The sequence below is a fragment of the Littorina saxatilis genome, linkage group LG3 (assembly GCF_037325665.1).
Source record: "Littorina saxatilis isolate snail1 linkage group LG3, US_GU_Lsax_2.0, whole genome shotgun sequence".
Taxonomy (NCBI): Eukaryota; Metazoa; Mollusca; class Gastropoda; order Littorinimorpha; family Littorinidae; genus Littorina; species Littorina saxatilis.
In genome coordinates, this window is record NC_090247.1 from 76,089,562 (window position 1) to 76,116,075 (window position 26,514).

The 26,514-nt window shown below is 43.1% G+C and overlaps 2 protein-coding genes across 2 annotated transcripts in view; both read left to right on the forward strand.

Moving 5' to 3' along the window:
• Positions 1–26,514, forward strand: part of LOC138963290 (pro-resilin-like) — a 106,123-nt gene that overhangs the window by 74,098 nt on the left and 5,511 nt on the right. Inside the window, exons 4-5 of the mRNA XM_070335355.1 lie at positions 3,450–3,570; positions 9,952–10,564. Of these exons, the coding sequence (XP_070191456.1) occupies positions 3,450–3,570; positions 9,952–10,564 (734 nt within the window). The remainder of the gene's footprint in view (positions 1–3,449; positions 3,571–9,951; positions 10,565–26,514) is intronic.
• LOC138963291 (zinc finger MYM-type protein 3-like) lies at positions 24,560–26,301 on the forward strand. The gene has a single exon (XM_070335356.1). The coding sequence runs from the start codon at positions 24,742–24,744 to the stop codon at positions 26,083–26,085; it is 1,344 nt and encodes a 447-aa protein (XP_070191457.1). The 5' UTR covers positions 24,560–24,741; the 3' UTR covers positions 26,086–26,301.

Genomic DNA, 26,514 nt, shown 5'->3' on the forward strand with positions numbered 1-26,514 from the left:
AAAACACAACACGAAACACAGCCAGACACAGACAAACACGGACACAGACGGATATACAGACAGATAGACAGACAGACAGACAGACAAACAGGCAGGCATGCACGCACGCACGCAGCCAATTAGGCACTAACGCACGCATGCGCGAAGACGCACACACTCACACAAACACTCACACAAACACACACATACACACACACACACACACACACACACACATTTTTTAATACTCGACGAATCTGTTACTTTTCATAGTTATTACTTTGGTGATATTTCAAGGCTTTTCACAGTCACGTCCTTTCTTCTATAGTTAACACGTATGATTCCTGACCTAATAAACTGCTTTGTAATCACTCTGTCATTGCCTCTTTATTTCCTTTCTCTCGCCACTACCCCCCCCTCCCCCCCATCACCCGCTCTACCCTTCCCTGCCTTCTTCCCCTACACAACGAGCCCCAAACCGTTGCTTTAATACCCCATGCCCGCTTCCCCTTCATTTCATATCGATTACATCTCATCGTTTCTCCATAAAGCTCCCCCAGCCTTAGCCCCCTGTAGAGCCTTAGCAGGCCCTTTCTCCTTCACTCAATATCATATCTGTCACGTATTAATGTCAAATGAATGACCTAAAACGGTCAATTACTGCTAACTGACTAACCACACCACGATCCACTCTCGCAGTCACAAAAAAAGTTAGAATCAACAAAAGTATAAGTTCTAGACGTCTGTTTATATACACTACCTCTCCACCTCCCTCTTCTCGTGAAGCCAAAAGTGTTTTTACGACCAAGTCGTAAAACAAAAATAACTGACAAAAGCCAGTTAAAGTTTATGAAATAATAAGAATACGCTGAACCGTGTAAAGTTAGAAAACGCTTAGCTGCTCTGTAAAAGTCTTAGACTGTACAGGCGTTAACACTCCACGTTGTCACAACTCAAAGTTCTTCATAAAGGGTTAGAAAGATGACATGGTGGGGGGCATTTACGCATGGGTGCACTCAACTCTCGGTGTAGCCAGGGTCCATTCGATGAAACGCAGTGGCGCAGTGGTGCATACTGGTGAAAGTCGCAGCAACATCCGTAGAACAGCATCCGTACAGCAAAGGACAGCAACCCCCGTCCAGCAAGAGTGTAGCCACGGTGTAGCAAGTCTCCAGCAGACGTGTAGCCAAAGTGTAGCACGTCTCCAGCAACCAGGTAGCAACAAGGTAGCAAACCTCCAGCAAACGTGTAGCAACAAGCTGAAACAGAGTAGTTGGTGCAGTGACCATGGCAACAATCCCCCCTTTTTCCACCTTTAAACATATCTAACTTCCCCCTTCAGCGAGCACGTGGTACCTGCAAGAATAGACTTTTAATAACAACTCAAGACATTTTCTCCTCCTCTCCATATCTGCAAAAACCATATACAGATTACAATTTAGCGTTATAATGAGCAAGTTATACGCTATCATGGAGAAACAAAACAGAGTTTACATTTCACAGACATTGACCGGTCACCAGCGTAAAGATACGGCTAATTACCTCAACAGCTCGTAAAACGTAGCTCTCTCAAGCAAACCGCTTGAATATTTGGCTCCCGTTCGTCAGCGAAAGTATGTAGCCAAATCCATCCGTCCTAAGCCTTCTGTGTATTGCACTAACATCAGAAGCCCGTTGGTAGACCTAAACCAGTCTTGCAACGAGTTGGAATCCTCCAAATCTTAGTCAACGGAAACTAACCAGACCTCCGTCTGCAAAAGCACGTAGAAAAAGAAAGACAGAAGGACTGGGAAGAAAGACCATATGATCTCCCTGACCAATCAGCAATTGCCTGTCCCAAAACAAGTGATCTCCCTGACCAATCACTGGTCGCCTACCATACAACCGTGTAGCATGCTAGGAACCCGTGATTATAGCCGTGAGCGAAGAATCACCCCATGAGCCCGCACGGATTTCACGCCGGCAAAATCCTCGTGCATTTCGTGCTCGTCAACAAAACTTTTCCGCAATGCGGTGCCAGCACAGGCGCATTACATTGCAATTTGGGAAAGGCGCCCCACAAAGATTTCCTTTCCCACTCGTGTCACTGAAACCGTGACAATATCTGACTGATAACCTGCTTTTAAATAACCACAGCCTTCAGCGTTTTCTTAATTCTTTTTACATTTAGTCAAGTTATGACTAAATGTTTTAACATAGAGACGGGGAATCGAGACGAGGGTCGTGGTGTATGTGTGTGTGTGTGTGTGTGTGTGTGTGTGTGTGTGTGTGTGTGTGTGTGTGTGTGTGTGTGTGTGTATAGATCGGTTCCGAGAAAACTACTGGACAGATCTTCATGAAACTTCACATAAGAGTTCTTGGGTATGATATCCCCAGACTATTTTTTCTTTTCTCGGATAAATGTCTTCGATGACGTCATATCCGGCATTTAGAGGAACTTGAGGCGGCACTGTCACGCCCTCAATTTTCAACCAAATTGGTTGAAATTTTGGTCAAGTAATCTTCGACAAAGCCCGGACTTTGTTATTGCATTTCAGCTCGGAGGCTTAAAAATTAGTTGATGAGTTTGCTCATTAAAGTTGTCATTAAAATCAAATTTTTGCAAAGAGATTCAAAATTTATTGCATCATATTCTTCATCAAATTCTGAATCAGAAAATATATATACATAGGTCATGTTTACTCTTAAAATGTTATCACAATTAACGAAAATAGGTTAATTAGTACCACGATTAGAATTTAAGATCCAAAAACGATTTCATCTTATCCTTTATCATTTCCTGATTCCAAGAACATATGTATATGATATGTTGTATTTAAAACAAGCTCAGAAAATTAAAAAGAATACAGAAAAGCGCGTTTTCCTCCTTAGCGCAATACTCTACCGCGCTATTCTTGCTTGTCTATTTCATTGCGTTTTGCACATGGGAGGTGAGCGATTTCCTTTTCGCGGTGATTGACGAAGCTGTATTGTCTTGGTGAAAAAATGCAGTGCGTTCAGTTTCATTCTGTGAGTTCGACAGCTTGACTAAATGTATTAATTTCGCTTTACGCGACTTGTTTTATTTTGGTTGCCCGACATTTTTTCTCCTTAAGAAAAAGGGAAACAGAAATCATGACAAGAATTTAACACACAAACACAAACACATAAACACACACGCAAACATACACACATATATATAAATACACACACACTCTCTCACAGTGAATTCGAAAACCACTTTATTAACAAACCCAAACCGGTGCAACGACCTTTGCCTGCTGGGGTTATTTCTTTGATAAATCGTGCAGTACAGCCTATTCTTTTTCCATCGATACACAGAAATGTTAGCAAATTATTAGAACAGTATCTGTTACCCTAATTTTGAGTTTTAATGCTTTTTTCGCAAATTGACCTTGACTTTGAACTTGTTTGACCTTGGATTGACTTTGACCTTGTTTTACCTTGTTTGACCTTGACTTTTTCCTCAGGGGCGCTGACCTTGGCACGTACGCAGAGAGCAAAGGGGGCGTGGTCCAGATCTCGGACGCCAGGCTGAAGAACGGACCCAGTCTGAGCGGCGCGCAGTCCATCGTCGGACGCTCTGTGGCGGTAAGCTATGCGATACGATACGATACGATACGATACGATACGATACAAAATACAATACGATAAAAAATACAATACAAAACAATACAATACAATACACAATACAATACAATACAATACAATACGATACGGTACGGTATGGTACGGCACGATACGCTACAATACATATTGTTTACACACCTCCGAGTCCTGAATAGCTGGCATTTTTCCCGAGGGTCGATTTTCAGTTTTTTACCGAGCCTCAGGCGAGGATCAAAGGCTCGGTAACCATGGAATACGCAGCGTATTCACCTATTTCAGCTATCAGAGACAAAGAAGCAGGCCATGGGATTAAATACAATACAATCTTATACGATACTATTCAGTACAATACAAAACACTACAATACAATGCGGCACAACACTATACGACCCGACCCGACACAATTACAACACAACACAACACAACACCACACAACACAACACCACACCACACCACACCACAACACAACACAACACAACACAATACAGTCTGAAGGACATACCAAACCTGTGCGCGGCCCACTCCATTGTGGGACGCTCTTTGGCAGTACCAAAGAACGATGCAATACAATACAACACAAATCAACACAACACACCACGACAACAACAAGAATGATAGGGTCACCGTACACAACTCACCCGTAGAGTTCATGGTAGATACTAGAAAATAGACTTGGCGTATCGCCTCTTCCGTTTAAGACAGGATCCTACTTTTTTGTGCAACAACAGTGCGCCCCCAATGGGCGGTTCTGGTGAGGTTATGCCCCCTCTTTCTTTCGGCTGGTAACTGGCGCCACCTTGCGGCAAGATCACACGAGAAAGGAAAAAGGAAAAAACCTTGCATTGGTCCCAAATAGCATATCGTTTTGGTAACAGTTCGTGTGTAAGTCGTGCATTATATACGGTAAACAGACAATGGTCGGTTCTGGTGAGGTTATGCCTCTTCTTCCTTTCGGCTGATAACTGGCGCCACCTCGCGGCATGATCATAGGAGTTGTCTCGCGTTATCACCCCAGAAGCGCTCATTTCTAAGCTTCACACATGTCTGCTCAGTCAGCCGATTTAGACAGCAGATTGTAGTTTTTTTAATTTTTAATTTTTTATCCACACTTAATGTTACGCCATATACAACGAGATTTGATTTCCACATTGTAAAACAAGTTATTTGATATTTTATTTTTACAACGGAGCGGGTCTGTGTGTATGTACTGATGGAATAACCTGCATTCCTCTCTTTAGTGTTCTTGTATTTTTGTATTTATTAATTTGTTTTCTTTTTTTTCTTTTCATGTACCCCCATGGGGTTCCCTGAACATAAAATTTGACTTGACTTGACTTGATTAACACTAGAAATCAACAGCCAGGGCGTTGATTTTGGGAATGTTGAGAGATGGTCTTATTGTATGTAAAAGCAAGGTCAGATCTGAGAGGGTCAGCCGAGCTGTTTACACGGGAAGAGGCGTGCTTTTAAGAGCGTAGAGATAAGTCATTGCAGTGGGCAACTGTCAGATGGAATCGACTGAGCGTGTGATATTTTCATTAACCGAAAGGAAAAAATACAATTTTTACCTGGTAACATCAGTGCCGAAGCATTTTGTTTTTAGATTCTTCTTCTTCTTCTTGTCGTTCGCTGTTAGATCGTCAGTCCGGACTGCAGGGCGAAACGTGCTGTCCTCTCCAAGTCCTCTTTGGGGACGTATAGCTTCTTTTGTAGCGCTGTCTCCTCTGGCCAGGTGGTGTCCCTCAGAGCACTGTGGTATGGACAAGCCTGCAGGATGTGCTCTGCTGTCTGATTTTTGCCACATTGCAATCGGTGGAGGTGGTGCGGTTGTCTTGAACTAGGGCGTTGTTAGTTCAGACTTTTTCTTGCTGCATATTTAGCCATTTGAATTTGCATAACTTGCTTTTTAAAGCATAACAAATTCATTTGAATTGCCATTCGAGTTTCGGAATGAACAATAAAGATGCGTCTTATTTACATGTGGTTGAGAAGAAAAAGGTCGGCGTGGCCATTTTGAGATGGGAAGTGACAGCCCATGAGAGAAAACAATGGCGCCTGAAAGAATGCTTTTTCTTCGACCAACGACACACATGTCCTAATTATGCTCCTTTTGGAGTTCAATCCGTCAATCAATGTCATGGGAGTCATTCTTTGCATTGATGAGAGAGACCTCTGTTTAAGCAATAATGGCACTGCAAGTTCAAGATAATCGGGTTTTTATTAAAAAACAACCATTACAGTGGCAAACGCTTCTCTTGACTCGCAGTTTTTTGTTTGGTTTTTGTTTGTTTTGTTTAATTGTTTGTTTCGACAGGGATATTTATATGTAACCCTCCACCACGAAATGAGTCGCATGTCACCTCGCGCGGTTCTGCGCCGGGCTAGGCTTAATATAAGTCCGGGGAGTGTCTGGTAACAGTGTGAGAGTCACCTTAGTTACACGCTTATAACTCAAACAGTTTTTGCTCCTTTTCTAAAACGGTTTTCACCACTGGATAGAGCATAAAAAACTCTTTAGGAAGATGTAAAAATATGAAAATCATGCAAAGGTGACATGCGACTCATTCCGTGGTGGAGGGTCACACATTATTGTGAGTGTAGCAGTACAGCGTGACAATTAAGTACAATCAGATTCTAATCGTTCAGTCTATTCAATACACGTGCAATGCAGTTTAAGTTCTTGAAGTATCCATTGGCTATCATCAATTTGTTCGTTTCCCTTTTTTACTTTCTAAAAATGTATCAGTAAAAGGGTCAGTGTTATGCCTGTATCAAACGCCTATCCGATCCAAGGAGTGCGATGCAATACAAACTGGATTAAACCAGTTGAGTCCAGCCACATCGCAGTTGTCGTAAAAACTGTTTTTCTTAGCTTGGAAAAAGGCTTACTTATTTTGCTTAGTTTATTGTGTGTGGCTTTATTCCCTTGTGAATGAGAGTCAAAGCACGTAGTCAGATAAACATCGGACAGATGATACGTTTTTTGGGAAACACAAATCTGATTTGAAGTTAATCCTTTTTGTTTTGGTTCTTGTTGTTGTTAGAGGATATTACTTCAGCCTGTATGGTTCTGTTGCGTTTGTTGCCCAAGCTAGATCGAGAGTACGCTCGCACTAAGTAAATCAGTTGGGAATATAAGTTGATGAAACGTCCGGAAATTTCCCATTTGGTAACTAAGTATAATTTTATTAATTAACTGCACAGGATAAAGAAGATCAGATCAGATAAAATAAGAACAGATAAGACGGTAAAACATAAGATAAGATAAGATAAGATAAGATAAGATAAGATTAATCTGTAATTCAGAGTGTAAAAAGCATACGAAGCTGTACATTCGCCCAGCCTTCACCTGGAGAAGACCTGCTCTCAATGACATTTATGGAGAAAGAAAGATACATGAATATGCAACACAGATCTGTACAGATATTTACACAAGAAAAACTAACATGCATGGGGGTGGGGGATGGGGTGGGGGGGGGGGGGAGATTAAGAACATGTATTATTGACAAAGAAGTAGCCTTGAACGCTTCCTCACCCAGTTTGTTATATCTTCTCACGAAGCAGGGTATGACATCTGAATCATCATGAAATGGACGCTCTGTGAAAATGTCAAACTTCTTGCAATCATGTGACAGGTCAACAGATGATATTTGATTCTAGGCGTGAAGCCTGGATACAAATTGGACTGATTGTCTTTTCTGTGTCTTTAAAAGTTCTCGCCTTGACATTTGAAATATAAAACTATTCCTCGCCATCGGATGAACCAGGAAAACAAAACGAAGAAAGAAAGACATCTTAATCTGTCGCCCACATCTGTGAAAATATTATCCTACTTGCCACTCATTGTAAAATTGTTCGCTTTTCTTCACGGAAGTCGGGCAAAAGCTCTTTAATGAGAATGTATACATTTCAAGATTGTCGAACACCTAAGCATCAGCCCGAATGGTTGTCTTACTTTTGAAAAGGGGACCACGAAATGTTTTAATTGACGATAAGAAGGTCACATGTCGTTTGATAATCGAGGCAACTTACAGAAGCATTGAGAAAAAAGAATGGCTTGGGTTTAATGTCAACAACACACAGACCCCCCTCTCTTCCCAACAAGGTGACATGATCTTTGCAAGTCAAGACAACCCACGCAATCATTGTAAGAGGAAGCCGGTCCAACTTATGACGTATGTACATACGAGGTAAATCGTCTTTGAGACACGGACACAGACACTGCCCATCCCTAAGCTCGCCCCCTCAAGGCAATGCATGCAGTATTGTTCACGGAAAGGTGAATGTCAACCTGAGAAACAAATGAGAAGTGTCAAAACTTTTACGTGAATCGCATAATACAATCTACTCGAACTTTGCTAGGTTTATGAAGCCAGCGATTTCACTTTACATGCCAGGGTCAAGGAGAGACGTCTTAGTTTTGTTCAATCGGTGTCGTATCTCATTAATTGTGTTTACGTAATAGCAGGGGAGTAAGTTGTTATTGTTGATATCTTGCTGAATGGTAGGATGTGCTCATGTCATGGTGAGTACATTGTTCTTGATGTCTCACTCAGTGTCAAAACGTGTTCATGTCAAGGTGAGTACATTGTTCCTGATGTCTCACTTAGTGTCAAGATGTGTTCATGTCAAGGTGAGTACATTGTTCCTGATGTCTCACTTAGTGTCAAGACGTGTTCATGTCAAGGTGAGTACATTGTTCTTGATGTCTCACTCAGTGTCAAGATGTGTTCATGTCAAGGTGAGTACATTGTTCCTGATGTCTCACTTAGTGTCAAGATGTGTTCATGTCAAGGTGAGTACATTGTTCCTGATGTCTCACTTAGTGTCAAGACGTGTTCATGTCAAGGTGAGTACATTGTTCTTGATGTCTCACTCAGTGTCAAGACGTGTTCATGTCAAGGTGAGTACATTGTTCCTGATGTCTTACTCAGTGTCAAGACGTGTTCATGTCAAGGTGAGTACATTGTTCTTGATGTCTCACTCAGTGTCAAGACGTGTTCATGTCAAGGTGAGTACATTGTTCCTGATGTCTTACTCAGTGTCAAGACGTGTTCATGTCAAGGTGAGTACATTGTTCTTGATGTCTCACTCAGTGTCAAGACGTGTTCATGTCATGGTGAGTACATTGTTCTTGATGTCTCACTCAGTGTCAAGACGTGTTCATGTCAAGGTGAGTACATTGTTCTTGATGTCTCACTCAGTGTCAAGACGTGTTCATGTCAAGGTGAGTACATTGTTCTTGATGTATCACTCAGTGTCAAGACGTGTTCATGTCAAGGTGAGTACATTGTTCTTGATGTATCACTCAGTGTCAAGACGTGTTCATGTCAAGGTGAGTACATTGTTCTTGATGTATCACTCAGTGTCAAGACGTGTTCATGTGAAGGTGAGTACATTGTTCTTGATGTATCACTCAGTGTCAAGACGTGTTCATGTCAAGGTGAGTGCATTGTTCTTGATGTATCACTCAGTGTCAAGACGTGTTCATGTCAAGGTGAGTACATTGTTCTTAATGTATCACTCAGTGTCAAGACGTGTTCATGTCAAGGTGAGTACATTGTTCTTGATGTATCACTCAGTGTCAAGACGTGTTCATGTCAAGGTGAGTACATTGTTCTTAATGTCTCACTCAGTGTCAAGACGTGTTCATGTCAAGGTGAGTACATTGTTCTTGATGTATCACTCAGTGTCAAGACGTGTTCATGTCAAGGTGAGTACATTGTTCTTGATGTATCACTCAGTGTCAAGACGTGTTCATGTCAAGGTGAGTACATTGTTCTTGATGTATCACTCAGTGTCAAGACGTGTTCATGTCAAGGTGAGTACATTGTTCTTAATGTCTCACTCAGTGTCAAGACGTGTTCATGTCAAGGTGAGTACATTGTTCTTGATGTCTTACTCAGTGTCAAGACGTGTTCATGTCAAGGTGAGTACATTGTTCTTGATGTCTCACTCAGTGTCAAGACGTGTTCATGTCAAGGTGAGTACATTGTTCTTGATGTCTCACTCAGTGTCAAGACGTGTTCATGTCAAGGTGAGTACATTGTTCTTGATGTCTCACTCAGTGTCAAGACGTGTTCATGTCAAGGTGAGTACATTGTTCTTGATGTCTCACTCAGTGTCAAGATGTGTTCATGTCAAGGTGAGTACATTGTTCCTGATGTCTCACTTAGTGTCAAGACGTGTTCATGTCAAGGTGAGTACATTGTTCTTGATGTCTCACTCAGTGTCAAGATGTGTTCATGTCAAGGTGAGTACATTGTTCCTGATGTCTCACTTAGTGTCAAGATGTGTTCAAGTCATGGTGAGTATATTGTTCTGGACATGTTACTCAGTGTCAGGACGTGTTCCGTGTTCCAGGTGCTGAAGGGTCAAGACCCACAGGCTAGGTTCCAGACCCGCCAGGTGACCTTGGGCTGCTGCATCATCGGGGTGGCTGACCTTCAGGGACTGGCGGCCGGCAACAGCTTCGGCCCGTCCAACACCTTCAACCCCCAACCAAGCAACACCAACAGCTTCAACCAGCCCGGCAACAACTTCAGCCCCCCGGCAAACACTTTCAACCCGCCGGCAAACACTTTCAACCCACCGGGCAGCAACTTTAACCAGCCGGGCAACAAGTTCAGCCCCCCGGCAAACACGTTCAACCCGCCGCGCAACAACTTCAACCAGCCCGGTAACACCTTCAACACCAACCCTACAGGCGGCTTCAACAACGGAGCTAGCGGAGGATTCAACAACGGAGGAAGACCAGCAGCGGGAGGACGAGGGGGAGGAGGGGGAGGAGGGTTCAACAGCTTCAACAGCCAGCCCCCCGCCTCCTCCACGTACGGGCCATTCGCTGCTTCAGCTATCCGGAGACAGAGCGCGGCCACCCGGCCCTCGCCCCAGGAGCTGAGCGGGTCCTTCACCAACAGCGCCTTCAAGTCTCCCTTCGCGCTGGGCGACCGCTTCTCCTTCTTCGACCTGTCCGGTAAGACCTCCGGCGTGGACTCGGTCCTGCCCGATAACGTCAAGGATAAGTTCGCGCCCCCCGAGCCGCCCCGTTTCCAGGACATTTACGGTCTGGACAACGGGGACTCCCCGCTAGGTAGGTCAGGCTACGGCAACTCGGTGCGCCCCGACAAGGGCAGCAAGCTGTCCCAGATGTTCTTCACGGACAAGGACATCAAGTCCACCGTGGGCTTCTCGCTGTCGCCCGAGGAGATGGACATCCCCAGGGAGTCTGGGGAGGAGGAGTCCAACACTTCCCACCACGAGGACCGCGATGTGGAGGACGACCCGGGCTATGACGACGCCCTGGATGGACCCAACCGAGACTACGCCGACGACAACCCCGACGTTGAGGGTCCCGGGGGAGCCGTGAACTCGTTCGACAAGCCCACGCCCGCCGGCCCGCTGCCTTCAGAGTACGGGAACAGCGATCTGAGCAAGGCGTCCTTCCTGCCCAACAAGGGGCAGGGCTACGACGACAACTCCTTGAACAACATCGACATCAACCAGAACTACCACAACGGCAAGCCTGTAGAGGACGACCTGGACGCCCCGCCAGCTGCGGGCACTGTGCCACATGAAGAGTCGAGCGCGGGCAGCCAAGGTTCTGACGGAGCGGCCAATGCCGATTCCAGCAGCTCTCTGGGCACCAGCGACGATCCAGCTCTGAGTTCCGCGAGTGATGCTGCTCTTGCTCCTGTTGTGGGCAACGACCCTGAAACACCAGGCGGAGCCACCGGCAACCTTCCAGCTGTCGGTGACCTTGACCCGTCCGCTCCCTCTGAAGGCCAGGGCGCCTCTCAGCCTGCCTCTGCTTGAGACCTTATTGTCTCCCCTAGTCATAGCAAGATTATCTCCCCTAGTCACAGCAAGAGTGTCTCCCCTAGTCCCAGCCACATGACAGTTTTATGAGCCTCTTGCCCTCCCTAGCGGCTGTACAGAGGTCGTAGATCAAACCGACCCAGTCTCAATTTGTTATCCCCCGTGTTTAGCACCCAAGTAATAAATTACCATACGCATAACGGTTGGATGTTAAAGACACTTTCGTTCTGGTTTTCACGATGTTGTAAATCACCATTGATTCGCCCAGGCTATTACGTGGGATATAAGAACGTTCTTCTGCGTGCACACACACCACAAATCAAAAGCCGGGTTCTTTCTTTGCGGTGCGGCATACTCGGTGTCTTAGTTTCATGCATGACACCTTTCTCAATTTGCGAAATGAAGTCGTCAACAACAAAACGTGTTGACAGGAAGCAGCCCTGCTGTTGCTACACGGTGTGTGTTCAAACAGAAGGATGCTCTGAGTCTAAGTAACATCCTGGGCACATTTGTGTGTCTTCATACAGGATGCTCTGAGTCTAAGTAAGATCCTGGGCACATCTGTGTGTCTTCATACAGGATGCTCTGAGTCTAAGTAACATCCTGGGCACATCTGTGTGTCTTCAAACAGGATGCTCTGAGTCTAAGTAACATCCTGGGCACATCTGTGTGTCTTCAAACAGGATGCTCTGAGTCTAAGTAACATCCTGGGCACATCTGTGTGTCTTCAAACAGGATGCTCTGAGTCTAAGTAACATCCTGGGCACATCTGTGTGTCTTCAAACAGGATGCTCTGAGTCTAAGTAACATCCTGGGCACATCTGTGTGTCTTCAAACAGGATGCTCTGAGTCTAAGTAACATCCTGGGCACATCTGTGTGTCTTCAAACAGGATGCTCTGAGTCTAAGTAACATCCTGGGCACATCTGTGTGTCTTCAAACAGGATGCTCTGAGTCTAAGTAACATCCTGGGCACATCTGTGTGTCTTCAAACAGATGGATGCTCTGAGTCTAAGTAACATCCTGGGCACATCTGTGTGTCTTCAAACAGGATGCTCTGAGTCTAAGTAACATCCTGGGCACATCTGTGTGTCTTCAAACAGGATGCTCTGAGTCTAAGTAACATCCGGGGCACATCTGTGGAGGATTCCACGAGCGTGTACACGGGAAGGAAAGTATCTTTAAAGGCCAACATCCGCGGGAATTTTTCTCCTGGAGCGACCTAAACTTGAACCCGTCGCTATTCTTGCATTTATGTTTACTTCGTGTTGCACGCAAAAATTGAGCGACTTCCTTGCCGCGTGGATTGACGAAGCTGTTTTATACTCGTGACTGAAAACACTGCAGTGCGTGCAGTTTTATTCTGTGGGTTCGACAGATTGACTAAATGTTGTAATTTCGCTTTCACGAATCAGGAACCGACAAGGAATAAGATGAAAGTGTTTTTAAATTGATTTCGACAATTTAATTTTGATAATAATTGTTATATTTTTAATTTTCAGAGCTTGTTTTTAATCCAAATATAACATATTTATATGTTTTTGGAATCAGAAAATGATGGAGAATAAGATGAACGTAAATTTGAATCGTTTTATACTTTTTTTGTTTTTTACAATTTTCAGATTTTTAATGACCAAAGTCATTAATTAATTTTTAAGCCACCAAGCTGAAATGCAATACCGAAGTCTGGGCTTCGTCGAAGATTACTTAACCAAAATTTCAACCAATTTGGTTGAAAAATGAGAGCGTGACAGTGCCGCCTCAACTTTCACGAAAAGCCGGATATGACGTCATCAAAGACATTTCTCCAAAAAAAGAAAACACCGTTCGGGGATATCAATCCCAGGGGGCGGAGATGTAGCTCAGTCGGTAGCGCGCTGGATTTGTATCCAGTTGGCCGCTGTCAGCGTGAGTTCGTCCCCACGTTCGGCGAGAGATTTATTTCTCAGAGTCAACTTTGTGTGCAGACTCTCCTCGGTGTCCGAACACCCCCGTGTGTACACGCAAGCACAAGACCAAGTGCGCACGAAAAAGATCCTGTAATCCATGTCAGAGTTCGGTGGGTTACAGAAACACGAAAATACCCAGCATGCTTCCTCCGAAAGCGGCGTATGGCTGCCTAAATGGCGGGGTAAAAACGGTCATACACGTAAAAGCCGTGGGAGTTTCAGCCCATGAACGAACAAACAAACAAACAAAAAAAACAATCCCAGGAACTCTCATGGAAAATTTCATAAAGATCGGTCCAGTAGTTTGGTCTCAATCGCTCTACACACCATATATCCGGCTTTTCGTGAAAGTTGAGGCGGCACTGTCACGCTCTCATTTTTCAATCAAATTGGTTGAAATTTTGGTCAAGTAAAAAAAATTTTTTTTTATAAAACGATTCAAATTTACGTTCATCTTATTCTCCATCATTTTCTGATTCCAAAAACATATAAATATGTTATATTTGGATTAAAAACAAGCTCTGAAAATTAAAGATATAAAAATTATTATCAAAATTAAATTGTCGAAATCAATTTAAAAACACTTTCATCTTATTCCTTGTCGGTTCCGGATTCCAAAAACATATAGATATGATATGTTTCGATTAAAAACACGCTCAGAAAGTTAAAACGAAGAGAGGTACAGAAAAGCGTGCTATCCTTCTCAGCTCAAGTACTACCCCGCTCTTCTTGTCAATTTCACTGCCTTTGCCATGAGCGGTGGACTGACGATGCTACGAGTATACCTCACGCCGGAACCTCGGCTGTACCCGCGGATAACCGCAGGCTCTGCAGACTGTTCACCGCAGACAGAATTTGTCAACACGAGTGGTGAGTGTCTGCAAAAAATCGTCTCTGCTTTCTCTAAAATGACATATCATTACAAAACTATTGTTTGTACTTCAACCTAAGGTATTATAGCACCCTACCATCGATTTAATTTTTTCCTTTCGTTCGTATGTGAAGGCTGAGCTTCGAGTATTTGTGCATTTCCTGTAAAAAGTGCCAAAATTCTGACTTTACACATTTATTACAGAAATCCAAGCTTATTAAACAAGTTGCAGAAGTCAGAATTTTGGCACTTTTTACAGGAAATCCACAAATACTCCAAGCTCAGCCTTCACATACGAACGAAAGGAAAAAATTAAATCGATGATAGGGTGCTATAATACCTTAGGTTGAAGTACAAACAATAGTTTTGTAATGATATGTCATTTTAGAGAAAGCAGAGACGATTTTGTGCAGACACTCACCACTCGTGTTGACAATTTCTGTCTGCGGTGAACAGCCTGCAGAGCCTGCGGTTATCCGCGGGTACAGCCGAGGTTCCGGCGTGTATACGGTCTTGCTGAAAAATTGCATTGCGTTCCGTTTCATTCTGTGAGTTCGACAGCTACTTGACTAAATGTTGTATTTTCGCCTTACGCGACTTGTTTTTTCTTTTGTACATTCTCAGCAGAATTCTTTTAGTTCAACCCAATGTACTGCCCAGATAACATCTTGTTTACTGTCGGCGTTGTTTTCATGCATTGTACCACGTTCTATGATGTTTTGGATACATAAATAACAAGTCGCGTGAAGCGAAATTATAAAAAACGCTGGCGCTGGACCCGAGTACTCTTCAGACTGGCTCGCTCCCCCAGTATGAAAGTTTTTGTCTTGTGCACGTGGATTAAAAAAAAATATATATTTATTTATTTTACACAATTAAAAAAATTATTAGAGTAAAATAAAACATTAAAACGTTCATAATAAACAATAGCAAACAAGAATTAAAAAAAAAAAAAACTACAAAAAAACAGACCACACATGCCGGGAATCGAACCCGGATCACTTTGGCCATAGGCGGACGTGCTACGACAACTTTACTAGAGTTGTGCGTTTGAATCACTGTGTCCCTGTCGCTCTCTCTCGTGCTCTCTGTCTCTCTTTCAGTCTCACCGAGACAAAACACTGCATTGTAGTTTCTTTGCCGAGACCAAATCCCCACCCGCTGCTGCGCTGGCTTGCTTGCAAATCGTCTCGCATGCGATACGCATGCTTTTCTCGTGATCGGCGGTTCTTTTTGGCGAACTGCCTCGGGTTCAAGTTTAGGTCGCTCCAGGAGAAAAATTCCTGTGGATGTTGGCCTTTAAGGATGTATGTAATAAAAACAACACGTCACCGAATCACGCTGTGTTATGGCAGCACGTCATTCAAACGAAAACGTTAAGAAATATAGCGATGAAATATCACACAATGCGTTTCTTGTTTTTCTTGTATATTCAGGTGGTGGGTGTTATTATTTGTTGTTGACTGTATGACTGCCTCTGTCTCCTAAGTTTTTAAAACGTTTGCGGCTAACAAAAAGTGACCTGTATGTAAATGCTTGCTCCTTCTTGCCAAACCACCACGTTGACCAGCACAGATGTGTTGTGTCTCTGACAGGTAAGGTGTTCCTTCTACTGGGACACATACCACAAATCAGCACCTTGGCTGCTTCCTTTGCGCAGTTGCTATTTTTGTGTTGAACTGATTTGTAAGTTGACAGAAATGCCAGCGTCTGATTAAGTATCTTATTTTGCACTTTTGGATTTTGACTACTTTGTTTTGTCTGTAATTTAACGCTCCATATACTAACCTTTCTTGTGTTTTTTTTATTCAGGACTTTGGGACATTAACAGTCTATTTATTTGGGATTCCGATTTGACACACACAGCAATCAGGCTGTACATTTCTGGTATGTGTCCAAGTGAAGGAATGCTCTTGATTCCTCGTGAAATCCTGTACAGGTCAATGGCAGCGAGCTTGATCGTCCTCACGGCAAGGAATTCATGTAGCTTTAATGATCTGGCACGGAGCAACGAACCTCGAGAGATCATCCGCGTATTAAAAACTCAAACAGTACATAAATCTACGAGTTACGAAGAACACGAAAGTTCACCAACGTTCACTGGCCTGTGTCACGGCCGACTTGCCATTCGATGTAACTAAGCAAAAGTCACCGGGGGATATCGATCAAAGTAGAATGATTTATTACCAGCCATAAAAACAGCGCTTTTTTTTTTTTACTAGCTGTTTTATATTGCGAGTAGGAGAGAAACGAAAACCCAGCTGTGACATCTGAATGAAATGAAGTTGTACAGAGAGTGTATTAGTTTGGACGAAAGTAAAATTACGCATATCCAATCTCTATCATCTATAGGTTTTTCACGCAAAAAATAAAATGATATAGCGACGTACTGAAATCGGGTTAAGGCTGCTAAATGTGACTCGCGAAAAAAACCCGACAACAAAACATAAAACTGGAGTTTCTCTTACTTTCTTTTCAATGCAGCAAACTTTCACGCTTCAAGTTGTTGTGTGTGACTAGCTTGGGTACCTTGTTCCTCTTTCTTCTGTTTGTTGTGAGTACTTACAGATTTAAAGCCGCTTTCATTTAGGATCTTCCCTCTAGATTTATTTGTCAAAAGCACATTCCAATCCTTGCAAGTGAGAGTGAGGCGTGTATCTGCTCTGGAAATGATGAATACAATATGAATACATATGTCACACGCATTCCTTCTTTGCCACTACTAAAGCAAACGTGTGCAAGATTGTATGTTACACGCTTTGATGCCGAAATCAATTATTTTGATTATGCATTTATTTCTGAAAAATTTACCTTCACATACATTCAGTCACTACCTTAAACACTTATGTTTTCAGTATTCATTTCAAGTGATCACGAACGTAGAAAAATGGGTATCAAAGTGTTGTTACATTTTGTTGTGCATTCTGAATAATAGTGTGCCAACAGGCCTTGGTCAGTCAATCACGTTGTATCTGTGTACTTCGTGTTTGACGGGAAAAGAATAACACCAACCCCGTTCTCCTGTATATAACTGAAAGCCACATTTTCTTCTTCATTCAATTTCTGTTTTCAAAAGCTTCGTCAACTTTCCACTTACACGACAAGCTCCCTTTACCAAGCTTCAATTAAGAACCCTGAATACGAAAGGTCAAAACAAAACAATAGGTACTACTTTCACTATCGTCGTCTGCAACGAAAACCGAAAATGGCGAAACGCTTTGCAACGTACACAGAGGACGAAATTTCAAAGAAAAGATCGAACCTTACACCTGTGACTAGGAAAAGTTGCATAGACAGTTCCGTGCGGATCTCACCACGTATCAACGTACATCCGATGCTCAGGACCTACAGATAGGTGACGCTTTGGCGATTGAGGCTTCGTCTTCAGCTCTAACACGCACGCAGACAGTCAGGCAGGTCTAATCTGCACCAGCGGTGTTGGAAGGTTTTGATTTAGAAACACTCGAATGTTACTTCGACGAGATAAACGAACCAAAAGTCAAAAGTGTGCCCCAAATTCGGAAAATATTCTTTCAAAACGGCACTGTAAAAACCATCAACATCACTGTGAGAAAATAAACAATACAAACACAACCAGTTCCCCTGTGGAACATTTCGGGTGGACTTTCCCACGACCTGACCTACAAAAATCCTCCGTGTTCGTTCGCGCTTTGTGTTAGTGCGCGTTTGTGTTTGTGTGTTTAGCTTTCGTTGGTATATGCTGTTTGGTTCAAAATGAGTTTTTCATTGAAAGATTCAGAAACGTTGGTTGATACTTTGTTGAATGCATTCAACCAGAAAAGACACGAAACGCATTGAATCTATCTTCTGCGCGCATGCGTGTGTAGGGTATGTGTAAAAGGGCAATTGTGTTTTTCAGTCTTGTTTTGTGCCTGTTATTTCGTCCCCAAAAACTCATTTCTGTCTTTCTATGCCTATGCTGTGAGACATAATCGCTATTACGAGTTAGTCGTGTGACAGAGAGTTTTCTTGCACACTCGACTGCTGCTGTCTCACTTCGGCTACGCCGTCATGAGACATCTACAGTCTCGTGTGCAAGAAAACTCTTTATCCTACATACGTGAGAGAGACACCCGTGAGATAATAATCGTTCAAATCACACGTGTGTATATCATGTAAATGAGGTCATGTCAAGCAAGTCTGGCAGGGACCTGTTTTTCCACTGCTGATGATGCCAAAGTCACCGAGACAAACGTCATTATAGAAACAAAAATTGCGCTCGCTAATTACCCTCGATGGATCTTTAGAACTAACACGTCACGCCACACTTTCAGAGTGACGTTTCTTTTCTTTGACGTAATAGAGTGCACGAGGCTTTAGAAAAGATCTGGGTTCCAAAACAAGCGTCTTCAATTTAACTGCCTCGACTGCAAGACATTTTCAGTAAAATACACGTAAGTACAGTATGTAGGATAAACAGAATACTACATGGCTTGCTGTGTCGTACCAGATTTACACTCGTTGCTTTTTCAAATAGTGAACAGCTCGCTTTTGCTCGCAGTTCAAGATTTAAAAAAACAACTCGTGTAAATCTGGTACGACACAGCAAGCCATGTAGTATTCTCTATCTGTCACACGACTAACTCGTAATAGCGGGTAATGGGGAATACCAAGAAAAGCTAACATTACGCGTCGTTTGATTGTTTCAACGTGCAATATCAACACAATCTTTTACGTAAACGTTCTGTTGCACTGGTTTGTTTCTAGCACAGAACTCAGAACTCTGAACTCTGATTTGTTTGAGAGAGAGAGAGAGAGAGAGAGAGAGAGAGAGAGAGAGAGAGAGAGAGAGAGAGAGAGAGAGAGAGAGAGAGAGAGAGAGAGAGAGAGAGAGAGAGAGAGAGAGAGAGAGCGAGAGAGAGAGAGAGAGAGCGAGAGAGAGCGAGACAGAGCAAGAGAGAGCGAGACAGAGCGAGACAGAAAACAATGTGTATGGGTTGTAGAAATGGACAGTATGCGAATCGCACAACATAATCTTAGTAAATGCAAACTCACAGGGCATGCACTGTTACAAAAAAAGGGGAATTAAAAGATCTTGAGAAAAGGGAGGGCCTGGGTGTATATCTCCTCCAAGCTGTGTCTTTTTCCCTCAAGAACTAATTTGTTTTCCGAGCCAAAAAACAAAAGAAATTGAAAGCAAACAATTCGATTTGTAGACAACGTAATATCGTTTTCCACGAGTAAGGCGAAGGACTTGTGAACAGTGCAGTCAAGGTGCCACCAGAGCTGGGCATCATCGACTTTAACAGAGTGGACCCCTATAGAGTTAAACCATTCACCAGAGCTGGGCATCATCGACTTTAACAGAGTGGACCCCTATAGAGTTAAACCATTTTATTTCTCACTATTTCTTATAGCTGGCATGTGGGTTTTTTTTCTTCAAAATCTTAGTTGCTAAAACGAGTTTTTTTGTTAAAAAAAAGAAGAAAAAAAAGAAGAAAAAAGAAAACACCGATGTGAATCGAATGCACATTCTTGGCAAATTTCTCTTAAAATATCTACCATTTTAACTGTTTAGACAGTCGTGCAAAGCCTCATCCTGCCGTATGTTGTTTTTATGCACAATCAGCAGCACTCCTTGTTCTACTATTTTCTGTTAAGAATGCTGGTAGTTAAAACAAGAAAGAGAAAGAGAGTCAGTTTATCTTCGAGCTTTGGCACGCCTTCAGAATTCATATGCTGACCTGTGTATTTCGTTTCATCGGTTTACTTGTTCACCGACAAGCCTATGCAGATGCAATGTCTTCACGGATAAGCCTTGGCGTGTTTCCCTACATCATAAGTATGCTCAGTGTATTGAAGCCAACGACCCTTTACCAGAAACATGATATGATTCATTCCATCTGTTTGTAGGATGAAGCATTTCCCTGTGCCCGGAGGTCCGTTTCCTCAACTCGCAGTCGTAACCATGCCACTACATTAGACTTGTGTATCACACAAAGATCGTTGTTATTGCTTCTCAATGAGTCTTTGACCCTCAAAACGATATGTGTATGAGCCACTTTCAAATAGTGTGGATCGAACAGGCTCCGGAATGTCTGGGCTACAACTCATTGTACTGCTAGTGAGCGACTGACATAGAACCACATGGATTTAGTCAAGAAAATCGGTTTCAGCTTTCAAGTTCACTACCACCCACCCATCTGCTATCCCTTTTTTGCAGGGTCACAGATATTGACCTTCTGTTGAAATATGTATTGAGACATAAAGAGTGATGTAGTGCAGTGTCTGGCAGTACTAATTACAGGTAAATGACTATCAATGGGAGAGCAATCACTCTTAAGAGTTGCAACCCACATTAGGGCTTAGGACACTCTGCAAACAGACACACAGAGAACGGGGCTAGGAACAAGGACAAACACACTTTAAACAACTATTTCCATCATTCCCACGTTCGGTGCCAGTCTCATATCCCTAGTGCCAACAGCACACAGGAATGTCGATAATGGGCAAACAGCCGGTCACGTGTTTGCCAAAGAAATAGCTCTTGTATTTGTCACCCGGCATATTTGATATGTCCAAATATCATCGTCCGATATTGTATTTGTCTCCGAGCATATTTGACATCTCCAAACATCATTATTTGATAGTGTTTACAGTGTTCATCTGATGTGAGGTGCACAGTGTCCGTTCGGACGTTGCACTGGAGAGTGTCGCTACCCTGGGTCAGAACGGTGTCAGTAACACAGCCCACTTTGTCATCATCACGGGCCAACAAATTTAGACACAATCATCATCGAACGCTGAAGAGGAAGAAGGTGTCAGTAACTATGTGCACTGGCCTTTAGAAGTTGTCTCTCTTAAAAGGAGAGAGTCCAATAAGTGTTCTGGTCTTTAGATATGATCTGTCTTAAAGGAGGGAGTCCAATGATTGTCTTGAGCTGGCGGATGTAAGTGTTTGAGCTGTGTGTCCTACGTGCTTGCTCACGATTGACATTACTTCTGTAAGCCTGAAAAATCCATTTAAAGTTCATTTTGGCTGCCTCTGGCGTTCCCAACATACGGCGACTAATGTCTGTATCCTTCATCAACGCTCGAGTACGGCGCATACATGCCTGTATGTCCGGCCTGTATACCGTATATGAGAACTGCCACAAATGCTAGGCTGACAATTCTACACTATGTCCAAACTTCAAAGTGAAAACCCCAGGAGTTCCTAACTTGAACACTAATTGCTGACAGTTTTAAAACATAAACTTATGCCTGATAACCGGAAGTCAAGTTTTGATCTTTTTCCAAACCGGAAGTCAGATATAAACCAGAAAATTTGCATCCCTGCAAATGCATTGAGCCCAGAACAACCAATACCACTTACCACAGAAAACGCTCAAAGGTCACGCCTGTGTAACTGAGAGACTAATCCTTTTCAAGTATGACGTGTAAGCATGAAAGATATTTTGAAGAAACCTGGAGCTGATTTTAGACCAGGAACTATCACCTTTAGTCGAGCCTTCCCGGTGTTCGAAGTTCATCACGTGGTGGTTTGTTTGAACAAACATTTAGAGGATCTATTGCAATGAGAGGGAGGTAGGGAGAAAGTGTGCGAGAGCAAATTGAGGTGCCTTCGGAAAACACACGAGTGATTAGACATAATTGAGGTCCTTTACATAGAAACTGGTTAGAGATTATTGAGGTCCTTTACATAGAAACTGGTTAGAGATTATTGAGGTCCTTTACGTAGAAGCTGGTTAGAGATTATTGAGGTCCTTTACATAGAAACTGGTTAGAGATTATTGAGGTCCTTTACGTAGAAGCTGGTTAGAGATTATTGAGGTCCTTTACATAGAAACTGGTTAGAGATTATTGAGGTCCTTTACATAGAAACTGGTTAGAGATTATTGAGGTCCTTTACATAGAAACTGGTTAGAGATTATTGAGGTCCTTTACATAGAAACTGGTTAGAGATTATTGAGGTCCTTTACATAGAAACTGGTTAGAGATTATTGAGGTCCTTTACATAGAAGCTGGTTAGAGATTATTGAGGTCCTTTACATAGAAGATGGTTAGAGATTATTGAGGTCCTTTACATAGAAACTGGTTAGAGATTATTGAGGTCCTTTACATAGAAGCTGGTTAGAGATTATTGAGGTCCTTTACATAGAAGATGGTTAGAGATTATTGAGGTCCTTTACATAGAAACTGGTTAGAGATTGTTGAGGTCCTTTACATAGAAACTGGGCTATCCATGATGTCGCCGCATGATGCCCGGAGGACAGTCAGTGATCTTATGTAAATAGCGGACGGAAATGTTCTGCTCAGTCCCTGGGCCCGTCGTGTGTTTAGACAGTATCACAGTCCCTGGGCCCGTCGTGTGTTTAGACAGTTTCACAGCACGAGGGCAGATGGCGACGAGAGACATATTACGTGTTCTTCCTCCTCATCAGCTCAAAGCGACCTTGTCTGCGTGGGAGAAGTTTTGTGAATCGAAAACTGTTTGCTAAGTCAATTGTTGTTCTGTCTAGGGATCTTCTGAGTAAGGTATATTGTTTTGGTTCAACATTTCTAATGATTGCTGACGCTTGTAGAGAAGGCATAGGCGCTGTCTTCTTCATTTTAAGTGTAGGGATTCTTGGTGACGTGAAGAAAGGGAACTCTTTTGGTTGTCGTCATTTCTCTTTGTATGGTAACATCATCGTCATCATCATCATCATCATCATCATCATCATCATCATCATCATCATCAGCAGCAGCAGCAGCAGCAGCAGCAGCAGCAGCAGCAGCAGCAGCAGCTGCATTTTCTATTTTTGCAGGTGCTCTTTCTGATATTTTTCTTAGAAAAAGATTTAGATGTTTTTAGCAGGTATAATCATTTTGGAAACAAAATACAAAGGAACTTCAGAAATCAGAATTAACAAGAACTTCATCAAATGGATTCGTGTTATTTTCATTTTAGTTTTATTTGCTTTTCATTTTATTTTTTAATCTTGTATTTCAGCCTTCTTAATAAAAATAACTGTTTGAAACAACTCGAACCACGAATTGCTGACCGTGGGCCATCTGCGGTGTTTCTCTTTTACCCCGCACCAGATAATGTCAAGTTGTTAAAGCGCATGTCTCATCAAAAGGTTATAGCGTGCGCGTTAATTTTCAAAGTATCTACGCAACAGCTGACATTTGGTGATTAGCAAAGCAAATTGAGTGGAGTGAAAGAGAAGCTGTCTGATATCACCAACTTATTCCCCACAGAGACGGACAAGCTTTTAGATTAAATGCCGCTTGGTGGTGGCGTCACGTCCTGAATCACTCCAAACCCAACGACATTTGCCGGGCGAGTTCACTACGGCGCAAACACAATGACCTTCACCTTGTCCATAGAAATCACCACAGATATAGACACGATTGCAGCTTATTCAGTAAGCGCCCCCATACTCGTATACAAAGAAGAAGCGGACGACAATTATGGACAAACTCGGCATGCGACTTGACTGCTCAGAACAATTATCGTTATGAATCATTGCGTTTACCCGAGTTATCGACATTTCTTGGACCGGCACGGTTGGCCTAGTGGTAAGGCGTCCGCCCCGTGATCGGGAGGTCGTGGGTTCGAACCCCGGCCGGGTATTACCTAAGACTTTAAAATTGGCAATCTAGTGGCTGCTCCGCCTGGCGTCTGGCATTATGGGGTTAGTCATAGTGCTAGGACTGGTTGGTCCGGTGTCAGAATAATGTGACTGGGTGAGACATGAAGCCTGAGCTGCGACTTCTGTCTTGTGTGTGGCGCACGTTATATGTCAAAGCAGCACCGCCCCGATATGGCCCTTCATGGTCGGCTGGGCGTTAAACAAACAAACAAACAAAGACATATCTTGGTCCGTTCTCGGTGGTTGAACCTATGGTCTTATTGTCATACGATCTTTGGATGAAAAAGGGGAGCACCAAAATAAAACCCATGCAGCTAGGAATAAACACAGAGAAGAGAATACATGAGAGGGCTGGTAGGTACACCCTAAACTTGCATCGAACATTACTGCAAATTAACGTTCATGTTGCTTCAAAGAGTTACTGTTTGCAGCTACTAACAGTTTCTTCTTCCTGTCAAAGGAACTTAAATAGAACAGAAACACAAGGCTCGTTCATGGAGCGTTAAGTTTAGACAACACATAACACGCGTGGACCTAAAGTTGTTTCTAGTGGACAGACACGTGATTATGAGATAAACACAAGAACTTAGCTGGGTATGCGTTGAATTCAACGTACACCTCTAAATACATTTAGGTCGACGTTCTCGTGACTGTTTCGTTTTTCATAAACTAACCTTTTTTGATGCTTGACTTGGAACGTTAGCATCTATCTGTATACAACTCTCCTGTGTTCACTTTCAAGTGAATAACTATCGTTCTGATATCATTTTAAAGTGAAGCTAAAGAAACCTGGTATCGGCACTGCTGTGCATCTCCTATGATCTCAATGGTATCAAGGCACGGGTCATAGAGATCAATTTAGATCTAGATCTATTTCCGGTTGTGTATTCACACGCCAACGTTCGTTCGTCAAGATGGACGGCGATTTTGATTTGATAAGCGACTTTTTCTTAGAAGACTTCAATGAAGAGGACGAAAATTTAATGGCCGCTGCGCCCAAAAAAAGGAGATTCGAGAAAGTGACTGATGACGATGTGAACGCTCTCATCACCGATACAGAAAACGCCAACACCAAAAGAAAAACTGAACATGTGATACGGCTGATTTCAGATTTCATTCTTCAAACCGAAGAGTTTGCAAAACAGATGAGATCAGCTGATATAGCGAAAATTGAGGATCCAAAACTTGTTGCAAACATTCTTGTCAAGTTTCTTACAACGGTGAAACGCGAAGATGGAGATGAATATGAACCAGGTACGATTCGAGGATTTCTGTCCGCCGTCGATCGGCACATGGCAGCGAACGGAAAAGGCAAGATTTTTTTCAGCAATGATACGCTGTTTGAAAACGTTCGAGCAGTTGCAAAAAGCAAACAAAAAAAGCTGAAATCAGCAGGGAAAGGAAACTTACCTCAAAGAGCGTGTGCACTAACGGACGAAGAGGTGGAAACACTGTGGGACTCTGGTCAGTTGGGAGTGTCCACACCAAGAGCCATAATCAACACCCTGTGGTGGTTGAACTGCCTCCACTTTGGAATGCGGGCAAGAACCGAACATCGCCAGATGTGCTGGTCCGACGTAACTGTTCAGATGGACAGCAGTGGCCACCGCTTCTTGGAATTCAACGAGCGAACCACGAAAACAAGAACAGGGGTCTCCAGGCAGGATGTCAGGGCAAAACCGCGAGCGTATGAAGATGTTGAAAACCCTGAGCGGTGCCCTGTGAAGATCTTCGAGAAATATGCCTATCTTCGCCCTGCAGAAACATGCAGCTCCAACTATCCGTTCTACCTCACATGCGTCCATGATCCGAAACCAGGCAAACAATGGTTTCGTGCAATGCCGATGGGAGTGAACACAATCGGCAGTTTGATGAAAGAAATGGCGGCCGCGTCCGAGATATCTTCCACCACAAGTAAACGAATCTCGGGTACCTCGGCGAGGAAGACGCTGCTACAGAAGCTCAATGATTCTGGAGTTCCCCCAACCCATATAATGGAGAAATCAGGACATAAAAACATTCAGTCTGTACTCAGTTACGCGAAAATGTCCGACAACCAGCAACTGCAAGTTTCCCGAATTCTGTCAACCACGCGCACTTGCACAGTCTCAAAGTTGGGAGCTATGACGTCAACTACTGATGACGCAGATTCCAGTGCCTCGGCCTCAGGCGGAAACACACTCCGCCAGCCAGCAGTGACCTTTGATGCGCCCATTCATGGAGGAGTTTTCAATTTCAATTTCACAATGCCGCAATGAGTTTCTTCTTCGTCTTCAGTTGCAGAGCACCAAATTCCATTCAGGTACATTAAGTTGTGTACGTGTGTGTGGTTGTTTTTTTCTTCTTTTTTTTACTCCTAAGTTGATGAGGCCCAATGACAAGAATCCAAGATAAACTGGAACGAATTTATATTTCAAGCAAAGAAAGTGTTCGTGTTCTTGTTTGTTTCATTGCAATAAATTTGCGTTAATCAACTATGCGTGTTCTCTCTCTCTCTCTCTCTCTCTCTCTCTCTCTCTCTCTCTCTCTCTCTCTCTCTCTCACACACACTCACTCTCTCTCTTTCTCTCTCTAAAAGGTTGAAATGACGTCAAGTGTAGCTAAAGATACGTCACTTCCTGGTTACACAATGGCTGTCGCACAAGTTCTTGATCAAGCAAACTGAACGCGAAAGTGGCTTCTACCGT

Excerpts from the sequence above, each read along its gene's own strand:
- LOC138963291 (XM_070335356.1), top strand. The coding sequence starts at position 24,742 with ATGGACGGCGATTTTGATTTGATAAGCGACTTTTTCTTAGAAGACTTC.